The sequence below is a fragment of the Rutilus rutilus genome (assembly GCF_951802725.1).
Source record: "Rutilus rutilus genome assembly, chromosome: 10".
NCBI classification, from domain to species: domain Eukaryota; kingdom Metazoa; phylum Chordata; class Actinopteri; order Cypriniformes; family Leuciscidae; genus Rutilus; species Rutilus rutilus.
Window position 1 is genome coordinate 8,544,841 of NC_140215.1, and position 12,653 is coordinate 8,557,493.

Sequence of the window (12,653 nt, forward strand, 5' to 3'; positions counted from 1 at the left end):
CATATTACTATCTAACACAACTATAGCTTTTACCCAAACTTCCAGAAAATGTCGACACGGAAGACAACTGGGGTCGTCTTGCTCTTTCACTGGGTCTTTATCAGCTAAGCATAGCTATTAACAGACTCTCAGTGTTGTTTTTACAATTATTCCTTTAGCAGAGTCCTTATTGCAACAGGGTTCAACACAAAGAAACGATGCACTTGCTAATATCTTCTTTAGCAGCTAGGGGAATTTAGAAGTTTCGAAAACAGGACCGCTAATCCCTGCAGGTTTTCACAAAGTGGCTTGAACAAACCGTTTCATTGCCAGGATGCTGGTTTCAGGGTTCAGGGTAAGATCAGATTACTTCCAATGGCTGAAATCAGAGGAGACAGCATTGAGCCTGTGAGACGTGAGACTCTAAACAGCTGAGGGGTCACTGCTCTCTGTGTTCACCCTCACACATTCATAAGCCTTATCACACGTGCACGCAGCACCCCTCTGGATCTTTGCTTTGAACGCTTCGTTTTTAGATGTTTTCCACAGAGGCATTTCACAGTTGCTGAGCTTAATTAAAGACACTTTGCTGTACCTTCTCTGACAATGAAATGCATAATGCATTTCAAAATAACACCATCGGCTATGTCAGTAGTGTCAGATCACAGCTGACAGCAGACACAACGCCATTTACATCATATGTTGTTGTCGTTGTTTTTAAACAGAGTACGTGTGATCGGCATACTTGTCTAAATCATTTGCAGGGCTACATATCTACTAAGGCTGATGACAGATCCCATAAAATTATGACCATTACCAGGAATCCTCTACGGTTTCTGAATGCCTTCAGGTGACTACGCTGACACTGCTACCATAAACAAAAGGTTCTGAACATTCTACTAAATGCTGAAAGTTTTCAGGAGGTCAGAAAGCTGCTGCCCTTCTCCTTAGATTTTATTACAAGGTCTCAAGTAAGTCAAGCAATCTGCCCAGGACGAGCAATCCAACCTATCTTTAGCCACTGCGAGCAAGTGAATGGAGAGCCTGACTTATCTTCACTGCTGTCATCGAGGCTGCCAGTATTTTTAGGGGACAGCAGCAGCTGCAAAAGCATTTAACAGTCTTCTACGAACAATAACACTAGGGGTGTCTCAGGACTAAACGCCACAGAGATCGTGGGACTGCTGGAGTGTTCAAAGGAAAGCTGTCTGATAAGGCTAAAACCTTCTTAAAAGGGGCACTTAAAAGCCTTGGAAAAATGGGCAGGTGACACTGACTAGATGTTAATGAGGAGAACATACTGCAACAAACTTACCGAAGTGGAAAAGGATTATTCTGTAACAAAAAAAAACGTTAAAAAAACTAGAGCTGGAAGTGAGGGCCAGTGAAGCAGGAGAAGCTGGTTGCCGCGGAATGTATATTGACATTTGTCTCTGAGGACTGAAGAGAGGTAGGATATGTTAATGTCACAAAGTGCAGTTTCCCTGAGGTCAAAGGTCAGTCTAATTAAATTAGGAGCACAAACAGGAGGTTAATCTCCTTTTAAAAGTCCTAGGGGAAATTCCTGATCTAGATTGTTGATGTTATACATTTAAACCGTTAACAGTTGGAGATATAATAAGAGTATCTGCTTTTCCTTTCTTTTTGATATGTGTTCTTCAATGTTGATTACATTGTGGAGCATCTGAACACCTGTTTTCTTAAGAAAATATACAGTATGCAGTATACTAATAGAATTAGTGTTTAAAGCTCTTCAATTGTAGGGAGATTCTTATAAGGTAGTTTGGTTTCACTTTATTTTGATGGTCCCTTTAACACATTCTGTTGACTATAAGTAATGTTGCACCTACATGTGTACTAACTCTCATTCGAGTGTTAGTAGAGTATTGGTAGACTGGTAGGGTTAGAATAAGTTGATATGTAGTTGCAAAGTTACTTATAGTTAGTAGAATGTCTGTTGGAGGACCATCACAATAAAGTGTTATCAGAAATTAAGCAGACTAATACTCTAATGGGAGGTAGCTGGCATGCAATGTTACTTATAGTCAACATAATGTTCAAAAGGGACCATCAAAATAAAGTGTTACCAGTAGTTTATGTGTTACATATATCATGTTTTGTTGTCTTGTTTGTAGCGTAGCAAACTTATATGTGTAGCATGATGAATAACTAGCAGACGTTTAAGGTTCTGAGGAGGATACTTATAACCGGATCGTTTTCCTGAAGTTAGCTGTGCGTCATAGATCCCCAAGACAAGCGATTCATGTGCTATGCTGCACAGATAAACCAGCCCTAGCGAATAAACATCCCCCTGTACACCTCAGAGGCCAAACTTGCAGCATGATTGAAACTGAGAAGCCACACATTAAAAAAAAATCAATCATGAGGGCATATTAAACCAACATGATCTGGATTACTTCATATGCAACAGATATCACTTAATAGTAGAGAGCAAGTGTTTCTTTCCTGAAACGAATGACAAACAAACTAATTTTGACAATGACATTTAACAGCTAAATTCGTAACTGCATTTGCTAAAAGGGGTGTGAGAGGCATAGCATATTTTGACTGAGAGGTCCCCATGGGGTGTGTCCTGCGTGAGTGTGTGAGACCTGTGTTGTATGTGCACGCATGTTCTGTGGTGTGCTTTGTGATACCTGACACATGCCCTCTCACAGGTCTTTATTTAGGGCAGACTATATAAAGCACTTTCCCATTGAAATACAGCACCAGCTGTGTTAGTTATGTGTTGTGGCCGCTGTTGCAATAGGGCCAAAAGACAGTGCACCTCTAGAGCTCTTCTCACACAAGGCATAATTTCTAAGAAAGTTCTGGGCATCAAGTACTCTAGTGTAATAGTATCCTTGCTCTCTGGGGAGAGCCCACACTATCAAATCACACTAGTGCACATACCAACACCCAAACTCAACAATTAGTTTTTAATCAGTCTGTATACTTCAGTGGATTGTTGAAGATTTGAGAAATAGCTAATGCAGGCTTCCAAATTTATTGGGACATGAAAAGTTTGGTTATTAATTTTTCTCTTTTTTCGAGAAGATATGAGAGAAAAAATACTGTTAACAGACAATTATTGCCATGACAGGTCAAGTCAGGTGTTCCTTGTTGAAAGTTTTAACCAACAGTGAACTATATTACTTTTGTAAATGATGGCAAAAAGTCAAATGTCAGATGGCAATTGTAATTTTGCTTTAAAAATATAATAATTGTGACCTTTATATAATATCAAACAGCTTATATTTACCTGTAATGAGCTGACGTTGGAAGAGGTGAGTCCACGATCACGATGGCAAGAAGCAACTCTGCAGTAAAACAGAACAGTAAAATTAATTCTATTTCAATAAAATGAATTTGTTATAATACAACAGAGCTTAACATACAGTAAAGCTAAGTTTGATTTAGACAAGTAATTTGTTAGATACAAAGCTTCCCAGGAGCAGTTTAAGGCAGCATTATACAATAAACAAACTAACATGAAAATTGCTGAAATACAAGTTCTGCAGATTTACTAAATTAATTACATTAAATGATTTCCTGTTTGACTGACTATTTAGGTATTGGTAGCCTCTAGACTGTTGTTATTCGATAAGACTGTATTTACCAGGGTTTAGTGGAATTCAAAAGTAAAGAATTGACTACATCTAACTACATCTACATGTCTAAGGCCTATAAACTTCAAATTTTAATGCTTTTAAAATAGTCTTACAAAAATTTCAAACTAGTTACAAATTCATTATAATTGCTCTTCATTATATTCAAACTCAATACAGTTTGCTACCTCAATTCAAATTCAGGATCTGAACTGGAATTTTGAATGGTGCACAACCATGGTATTTACATGCAGTATTATATACATGTATGAAATGGCTGGTTATTATCAAATCATATATTATTAAGTGTATTTTTTTGTGTGTGTTATGATTTAGAGTCTTACTTGATAAACGGCTGGACAACAAAATTCTTTTAGAGTAATAAAGAGACTGAATGCCTGTAGCCTGTCCCTCTGAGTGGAGGTTGGCAAGTGAGCAGGGATGGATGTGTTTGGTGGAGCGCCACGGTTCCTGGCCTACCCTCGTCCTGTGGTTGTACAGAGTGGCACAGATGCAGTTCTGAAATGCCAGATCAGTGGGGATCCCAGACCAGCAGTTATATGGGAGAGAAACAATGAGAAGATTCACCCAGAGGGCAGATACCGGGTGTTTGAGGATGGCAATGTCTACAACCTTATCATAACTTCTGTGACAATGGAGGACAGTGGACAATACATCTGTAAGGCCAAGAACTGCATTGGAGAGACGTACGCAGCAGCCACTTTGAAAGTAGAAGGCGAAGCACAGGAGATGGAATTTCGGGAGGAAAACAAGCCGCGCTTCCTCATCAAGCCCCTTTCGACTAGGGTTGGACGAGGAGAGGATGCAATGTTCTCCTGTAAGCTATGGGGAAACCCTCGACCAGAAGTGATGTGGGAGAAGGATGGCAAGAAGTTGAATGAGATCTTTGAGAGCACACATTTCACCATCAGCTATCAGGATGGAGGGTGGTTCCAGCTAAAGATTTTCAAAACAAGAGCACCAGACGGAGGGGTGTACACGTGTAAGGCCAGGAATGAATTTGGAGAGAGTCTGGCAGGGGCTGTGCTGTTGGTGGATGCAGGACCAGGACACGAAGATGAAGGGAACCGTAATGGATACACTAATGGCCACTGGAAAGCACATCAGGGAAAACAGAGAAGTGGTAGGCAAGTTGCAACAAGGCTGAAAAATGACCCACTACCAAACTCAGCCAAAGTGAAAATGTTTGCAGTGACAGAAGGGAAACATGCAAAGTTTCGTTGCTATGTAACTGGGAAGCCAAAACCAGAAATATTATGGAGGAAAGATGGGAGACTTATCTTGTCTGGGAGACGGTATCTCCTGTATGAAGACAGAGAGGGTTACTTCACACTTAAAGTTCTCTACTGCAAACAACAGGACAATGGAGTTTATGTCTGTTCTGCTTCAAACACTGCAGGCCAAACCCTGAGTGCTGTACACCTTATTGTCAAAGGTAAGAGTCACCTCATTTGGAATACGATAAATACAGAACAATACAAATTCAATACAGTTTTATGGTTTTACCACCTGATCTATAACATTATATAGTATATATTAGTTTGGCATACACTTTAAATGGCCTGTACAATTAATAGGCCAGTTGCCAGCTGTTGTGTCAAGCATTTGGTTCCTTAATCAACAGTAAATGTTATGATGATTCAGTTGTAGGAAATGCATCAAGGGAGCTTTAAAATTACCTGACCAGGCCAAAATCATTAACATGAAATAGATTCCATCCAGTCCTATATCTGCAAAATCACTTAAGCTTTGAAAGGCCTGAGGCCCACACATGTGATAGAAATCTCTGGAGGCAAGCTCATATTTCTCACATGGACCATCAAACAGTCAAAACTGATTGCTTTGCATGACTATACTGTATCAGAGCCAGGCAACACCATAAAGCTCAAAAGGGTTTCAAGTCACCAAGGCTAAATTGAAGGTATGACTACTAAAGCAAGCACGAACAAGACAAAAAAAATACATCAATAATGTCAAGGATGTGGTTTCTTGTTTATATACTTAAAATCACGAACACCATCAAATACCCTCCTATTAAAGATACATTCTCTGAAAACTAGTCTAAATATCTTTAAGCAGGATTGATTCTCAAATAAATTTGTGTTTCAAGAATTTTTTGATATTTTAAATTGAAAGAATAGACAAAAATACAGTACAAACAGTACTTTCCAAAATATAATAGTATAATAATACAAAAGCAACATCATTACTGATTACAGATTACCTCAAAGCCACTACTGGACAAAGAAAAGCAGTATCAACTAGATTACTTTGAATTTCCATGTGTAACAGAAGCCAGCTAGTAAGGAAACACCAGTCTGAATCCCGCTCAGAGCGGTGCGAGTAGAATCGGAGGGGTTACACATGCATGAATATCCATGCTGATTGAGGCTAGTGTATGCTGGTGTTGTTATAAAAGGTTAACATGCAGTTCACCAGAAAAACTTTTTGACCAGCATGGTTTGTCTGGTGAAGCTGTTCTATCAAAGAAGTCTTGCTGGCTAAGCTTGTTAAAAAGCATGCTGGGGACACCAGCACATCAGTATCCATTATGTGCTGGTTATTGTCAGTGGGGTAGGTATTGTATGCAATGTATCTCTGAGGGAATGCAGATCTATCCATTACTGACATAAAGAAAACTTTTAAAACTCTCCTTTTTGGGTCCTTTCCTTCTTGTAACAGAGCCACCTGTTCGATTTAAGCAGCCACTCAATGACTTGCAAGTATGGGAGAGAGACTTGGCTGTTCTTGAGTGTGAAGTTCCTGAGGACTCTGTTCCAATCACATGGTACTTAGAAGACAGACGACTACAGCCTGGAGCCAAATATGGGATGGAAGAGTGGGGGACAAAGCGTCGACTGACAATTCGTGATATTGGAGTTGATGACGATGGGATTTATCTATGCGAGATGGCTGATGGGGGTAGAAGCATTGCAGAGGTAGCAGTCAAAGGTAAAACAAAAAAGTTATATTTATTTGCCATCATCTGTCTGGGAAAACAAATTCACCTGATTAGCATTTGCAGTTGTATAACTTAAGTGACTCTCTTGAAGGCACTATAGTAAGAAAGCTGCCACGAAAAGTTGATGTCCTGGAGGGGGAAAATGCAGCCTTCTGTGTGGAGGTGGAGGACGAGGAAATGGACATTCATTGGTACAAAGATGGAACAGAGCTAAGGGAGACCCATCAGACCATTCTCAAATCTTTTGGAAGGACACACATTTTGGTCTTTGTAAACACCACACCACAAGACTCTGGTTTGGTCATGTTCTATGTGGGTAGATCAAAAACTTCATCTCAGCTACGGGTGAAAGGTATGACAACTTTTCTTTGGAATTATCAATATGTAAACTCTTGTATTCCAGAATGTCCAAATGTATTCTTTTTTTTTTTTTTTTTTTTTACAAACCTCTTCTTCTTTTGTGCTAATTTCAGCGGCAAGGCACTGTCCACCAAGCTGTCCAATTGGGGTACAGATAAACACAGAACGAGCAAATGCAGCTCTTCTTTCCTGGTTTCCAGCACAAGACTCTCGAAAGAATCCACCCTCAGGGTACATAATTGAGAGACAAGAGGTTGGCTCACAAGAGTGGCTGCAATGTTTGACTACAGACTCTGCAACCTCAGTGGAGATTCTTGGCGACAGTGTTCCATGCGAGGCAGACTACAGATTTCGGATATGCAGTGTCAACAAATATGGAAGGAGTGGAAATGTAGAGTTCCCCCGAGCAGTTCACCTTGGTAAGCTCCTTTAAAAGGCTGATCCATTGCATACATATAAAGAAAACACTAACAAATCTCATTCTTTATAGTTCCAGTTGCCAGAATCCAAGCACCTCTACAAGATGCTTTAGTACCAGAGGGCCAGGATGCCTGTTTTACCATTGAGCTATCTGCCTCAGTCATAGGCACCTGGTTTCTAAATGGAAATCAGCTTCAAGACGATGACCGTTTCTCAATAAGACGTTCACGTACACACCAGTCCCTACGCATTCGCGGGGTACGAGACACAGACAATGGAGCAGAGATCACCTTTATTGCTTACGGAATTCGAGATTCTGCTGCTTTGTATATACAAGGTGAACACTTAACTTTGATTTCCTTGCATTGAGATATATTTATGAGGATATTAACAATTGTTGTGTTGTACTGGCTTTTATATTCCTCTTAATCAGCTCCACTGGTAAAATTCACTCCACTTTCTGAAATGGATCGAAACAAATTTGTGGAGGTTGGCAACCCTATAGTACTCTACTGTGAGCTGTCAGACCCTGAGGCTCCAGTTCGTTGGTATAAGAATGGTGTTGAACTTAAATCAATGGAAGGTCTGCATATCCAATCAGAAGGAACAATGAGGAGGATTGTCATCCAATCAGCGGATTTTTCCCACTCGGGAGTGTACAGCTGCGACGCTATTGACGACGTCATCAGGTTTAATGTGGAGGTTGAGGGTGAGTAATTTTTGTTCTTAGTTCTCCTTTCAAAATCAAATGAATATGTCAAATAAAAGAATCTTGCACTTGCAAGTCTCTAAAGTTTACTAAATGCAACTGAATGAAAACACATATAGCCCCACCAGTGAGGTTCTCGGTTCTTCCGGAGGGTGAGAGGAACAAATCCATTGAAGCAGGCTCAACAATAGCACTGCAATGTGAGCTCTCAGATCCACTTGCCCAGGTCTCCTGGTACAAAGATGGTGCGAAACTACTGCCACAAAGTGGACTAGACTTCAAATCCGAGGGCACAAAGCGGGAACTGTTTGTCCAATCAGCTGAATTTTACCACTCAGGGGTGTATAGCTGCAAGACAAGGGGTGATGCTGTCCTCTTCAATGTGGATGTTAAAGGTGATTTATATTTTTACAAGTGAATTAAGTTACATTTTCATTTTGCCAGACAACTAACAAATGGCAAGACAATGGCAATGTTGATTAAGTTAAAATATATTTGAAACTAAATGTAAAAAATGACTATTAAAATCATAAAGTGGGACTTAAAACACTCTAAAATATCCATAGCCCCACCTGTGAGGTTCTCAGCTCTCCCAGAGGTTAAGCGGAGAAAGTGCATTGAAGCAGGCTGCCCCATTATTCTGCAGTGCGAGATTTCAGACTCTACTGCACAGGTCCAGTGGTACAAAGATGAGGATCAGCTCCTTGTAGAATCTGGAGTAGACATCAAATCAGATGACTGCATGAGAACACTCAGTATTCAGTCAGCACACCCATCTCATGCCGGTGTGTACAGCTGCACAACAAAGGATGATGTCATCAAGTTTCATGTGGAGATAAGAGGTGATTTTATTCCTGACTTACAAATTAACTTTATGTCTTCTTGCAATTATGCCACTAACAATCACTGCTTTCTGTGTTGCGCTTTTGTCACATTCTTTAGAAATGTTTCAAAGATTTTATGTTGTACATTACCTCTGTCTCCTTTTTTTCTGCTTTAGTTTGACAATTTTGGATTATCTTTTCAGTCATGATGTTCTTGTATACTCAGTTGTTACAGTACATGTTATCTTAAAGCAATAGGTCCTTTAATCTGGGTAATTTCTTGTAATTCTTGATGATTCTGATACAAACCATCATCTGTAGCTGAACCAGTGAGATTCTCAGCTGTTCCGGAAGCTGAGAAGAATATATGCACTGAAGCTGGTGGCCACTTTGAACTCCACTGTAAGGTCTCAGATCCTACAGTCCCTGTCCGCTGGTTCCACAACAATACACAGCTTCAGCCAGAGACTGGTTTGGATATTCAGTCAGAGGGAGATGCAAGGACACTGGTAGTCAATCCAGCAGTACCTAGTCATTCTGGATTGTACCGCTGTGAAACATCTGATGACTCTGTCCAGTTCACTGTGGATATCAAAGGTGATTTGTGACTTTTTGAGAAACTTGTACATCCAGTAACACATTTGCAAAACTAGACGCACACTAAAAATTCAAGCTTTTTTTGTTGTCTGCATCTCTTAGCATCGCTGTTGTGGACATGCCTCTCACCATGCATCCAACTTATGGGCAGTGATTTGAGACAGATGTTACATGTTTTGCATTACTTTATTTAACTTGCTACTTGGCAGATGGTCTGAGAATTCACAGATTAGGCAGTCTAGATAACTTTTCAATAAAGGATATTAATTCTGTATATTCTTTAATAATGCAATGGATCACCTTTAGACCCACCGGTGATGTTCTCAACATTACCAGACACTGTGAAGAACCAGCTGGTTGAAGCAGACTACTCCACTGATATGCACGGTGAGATCTCAGATCCAAATGCCAAGGTGTGTTGTTACAAGGATGGTGTAGAGCTCGTCTCAAAAAGTCAGCCTCATATCAAATTGGAGTGTACCAGGAGGACGTTGGCTGTCAAGACAGCACAGCCCTCTAACTCTGGATGGTACGACTGTGTGAGAACGGACGATGTCATCCAGTTTAATGTACAAGACCAAGGTGATTTTCAAATATTTGCTTCTAATCTTCTTAATGTTTTTGTGTGACAACTAACAATTGTGTGCTCTTCGTAGCTTTTTTATTCTCTTTTAATGTATTCTGACTGTTACTTGAACATGCCCTTGGTTTCAGTGACCATAATTGGTTCTGTCTTTCTGCGTTTTGAAAATAGTCACATTTAATAAAGCATTCCTCTATCAATGGTCATCTGTAGTGCCACCACCAAGATTTTTGGCTGATCCTGAAGTTGAGATGACCAAATGCAATGAAGAAATGGAACCTACTGCACTGCATTATGAGATCTCAGATCCCACTCCATATGTCAGCCAGACCAAAGATGAGGAGGTCATGCTTCCTCAATCTGAACCTGCAGCTGAATTTAAACCTGAATTGGAACTTGAATCTAAATCTGAATTTGAACCTGAATCTGATCCTGAAATTCATTCAGATGCATCTAGAGGAACTGTAATCATCCACTCACCTGATACATCTCTTTTTGAAGTAAACAGCCCAAAGACACCAGATGATCCCATCCAGTTTGAAATGGACCAAGGTGGTTTGCCACTTACTTGTACGCCATTCTGTATAAGGAACATTGACATGACTGAAGCAAGTCAGTTATTGTTTTCTTTGTGGCTTTCCTAACAGCAGAACTGTCTCACTATGAGGTGTTCAGTGGTGAGACCTATGGTGACTCTGTCCAGTGCACAGTGGATATAAAAGGTGATATAATGCTACCTCAACCCAAGCATTTAACCCAGCACCTCTGTGCCACTAACAAGGGTGGTTTTAACTATCCAATGGCTCTTCCTGGAGATGCTGGTCCCCTGCATCTTGGTTACCTACCCAAAATAGCTCCCAAAACTAATCCATGCTATCCTGTCTTTATCCAACATCCAGTTGGTCTGCAAACCCTTCTTCCAAACTAACACTCATTCTATAGACTTACATATCTTCATTCTTCATTGAAGCAAATTTCATTTAAACCTATACTGCACACTGTCTACATTTGCTTGAGTCATCTTGTTCATGTGCCATTCAGAACCATCATCAGTATTGTGCTGACTGAATTATAGAGAACTGGAATACAGAATGAATGGTTGAGTGAATGAAAGTTGGTGATCTGACTTCTTGCGTAATCATGTTCTGTTTTTAATATGTGTTTTAACCAATATTTGACTTGTTTTTAGACCACTCTATGATATGGTCATCTCTCTTACATTTTTTTCAATCTTGAAATAATCTTAAAAATTAACCAATCAATAAAACTACATCTTTATAAGCTTTTCTGATTATGAAGACAGAAAAGTACTTCAACTTTTCTTTGTGTAAACCACTCAACTATAGAAGAGTTCCTGGGAAGATCAGGAACTGAGGCTGAGATCAGATCTGAAAAAGAGAACAACAAACTCACAGCGGAAAGATCTGGAGAAGGGACCCAAATGTCCATTCCAACAACCTTCAGACTGACCGAAGAGCAACCACAGCCAGAACCAATGCTACATCCACAGTTACAACCAATGCTACATCCACAGTTACAACCAATGCTACATCCACAGTTACAACCGATGCTACAACCAATTCTACAATCACAGTTACAACCGATGCTACAACCCCAGATACAACCACAACTGCAACCTCAGCTACAACAGCTGCAACCACAGTTGCAACCAATGAACCAGACAAGTACTTCAATTTCCGAAGATGAAGGCTCAAATCACATCACAACACAAGAGAGTGATATGGATCAAGATGTCTTAGCTTTTAAGGTGGATGTTGAAGGTGATTTAAATAGTTAGCTCCATCATTCTGCATAATGATGAGAGCAAAATATAAGCCATTGACATTTACCACCTAACAACCATTTAACATCAATCGTCTATTTGGATCCATTTACTGAATTTAGAAACAAAAACAGCCCTGTTCTATAATGTAGCTGCATTTTATTATTATTCACCAGTAAAACTCTATCACCAAATATTTATCTAACAAAGATCATCTCACTAAAAAATACTACAGTATCATCTTGAATTTAACTTCTAGCAGAAAGAGAAAAACATTTTGACATATGAAAAACACTACAAACCTATAAGGCCTGTAACCTATAACCTGTAAGGCTATGAATACATAAGTGCAGTTTAGCTTAGTTGACTTATGCAATGTAATGTGTCACAATTGTAATACATGTCTCTTTTCATATAACTTGAAATATCCCTAGCCTCGAGGACAAATACCACACCAATTTGTGGAATGGATGAGCACTTGCCAATTGATGCAGACTGTTCCAGTGTACTGCTAACTGAGAGCTCTGACCACACAACTCAAGAAAAACCTATATCCTGCCAACAAGATGAAGCAACGGTGATATTCAATAAACCTACAACACAGAAAGGGCTCATCCAGTCATCAAATATATGTCTGCAAGAAGCACATGAGACTGTTACCAAGGATGAATTTGCTTATCAAGAGGAACTGAAAGGTGATTTAAAGCTATGTTTAACAGCATTAATGAACAAAAGCAACTAACTTCGTCTGGCTTTTTGCTTAAATGTTCTGTACCCAAATTGATTCACACTCTTGATAGATAACTC

At 39.7% G+C, this 12,653-nt stretch overlaps 1 protein-coding gene across 1 annotated transcript in view; it reads left to right on the top strand.

Moving 5' to 3' along the window:
- Positions 1-1,098: 1,098 nt before the first annotated feature.
- The window catches only part of obsl1b (obscurin like cytoskeletal adaptor 1b), a 30,822-nt gene continuing 19,267 nt past the window's right edge, over positions 1,099-12,653 (top strand). The window contains exons 1-15 of the mRNA XM_084421610.1: positions 1,099-1,429; positions 3,924-5,043; positions 6,291-6,560; positions 6,662-6,922; positions 7,044-7,349; positions 7,421-7,687; positions 7,784-8,059; positions 8,179-8,454; positions 8,626-8,901; positions 9,205-9,480; positions 9,787-10,062; positions 10,277-10,615; positions 10,711-10,785; positions 11,410-11,844; positions 12,281-12,541. Coding sequence (XP_084277736.1) covers positions 4,029-5,043; positions 6,291-6,560; positions 6,662-6,922; positions 7,044-7,349; positions 7,421-7,687; positions 7,784-8,059; positions 8,179-8,454; positions 8,626-8,901; positions 9,205-9,480; positions 9,787-10,062; positions 10,277-10,615; positions 10,711-10,785; positions 11,410-11,844; positions 12,281-12,541 — 4,609 coding nt within the window. The 5' untranslated portion in view covers positions 1,099-1,429; positions 3,924-4,028. The remainder of the gene's footprint in view (positions 1,430-3,923; positions 5,044-6,290; positions 6,561-6,661; positions 6,923-7,043; positions 7,350-7,420; positions 7,688-7,783; positions 8,060-8,178; positions 8,455-8,625; positions 8,902-9,204; positions 9,481-9,786; positions 10,063-10,276; positions 10,616-10,710; positions 10,786-11,409; positions 11,845-12,280; positions 12,542-12,653) is intronic.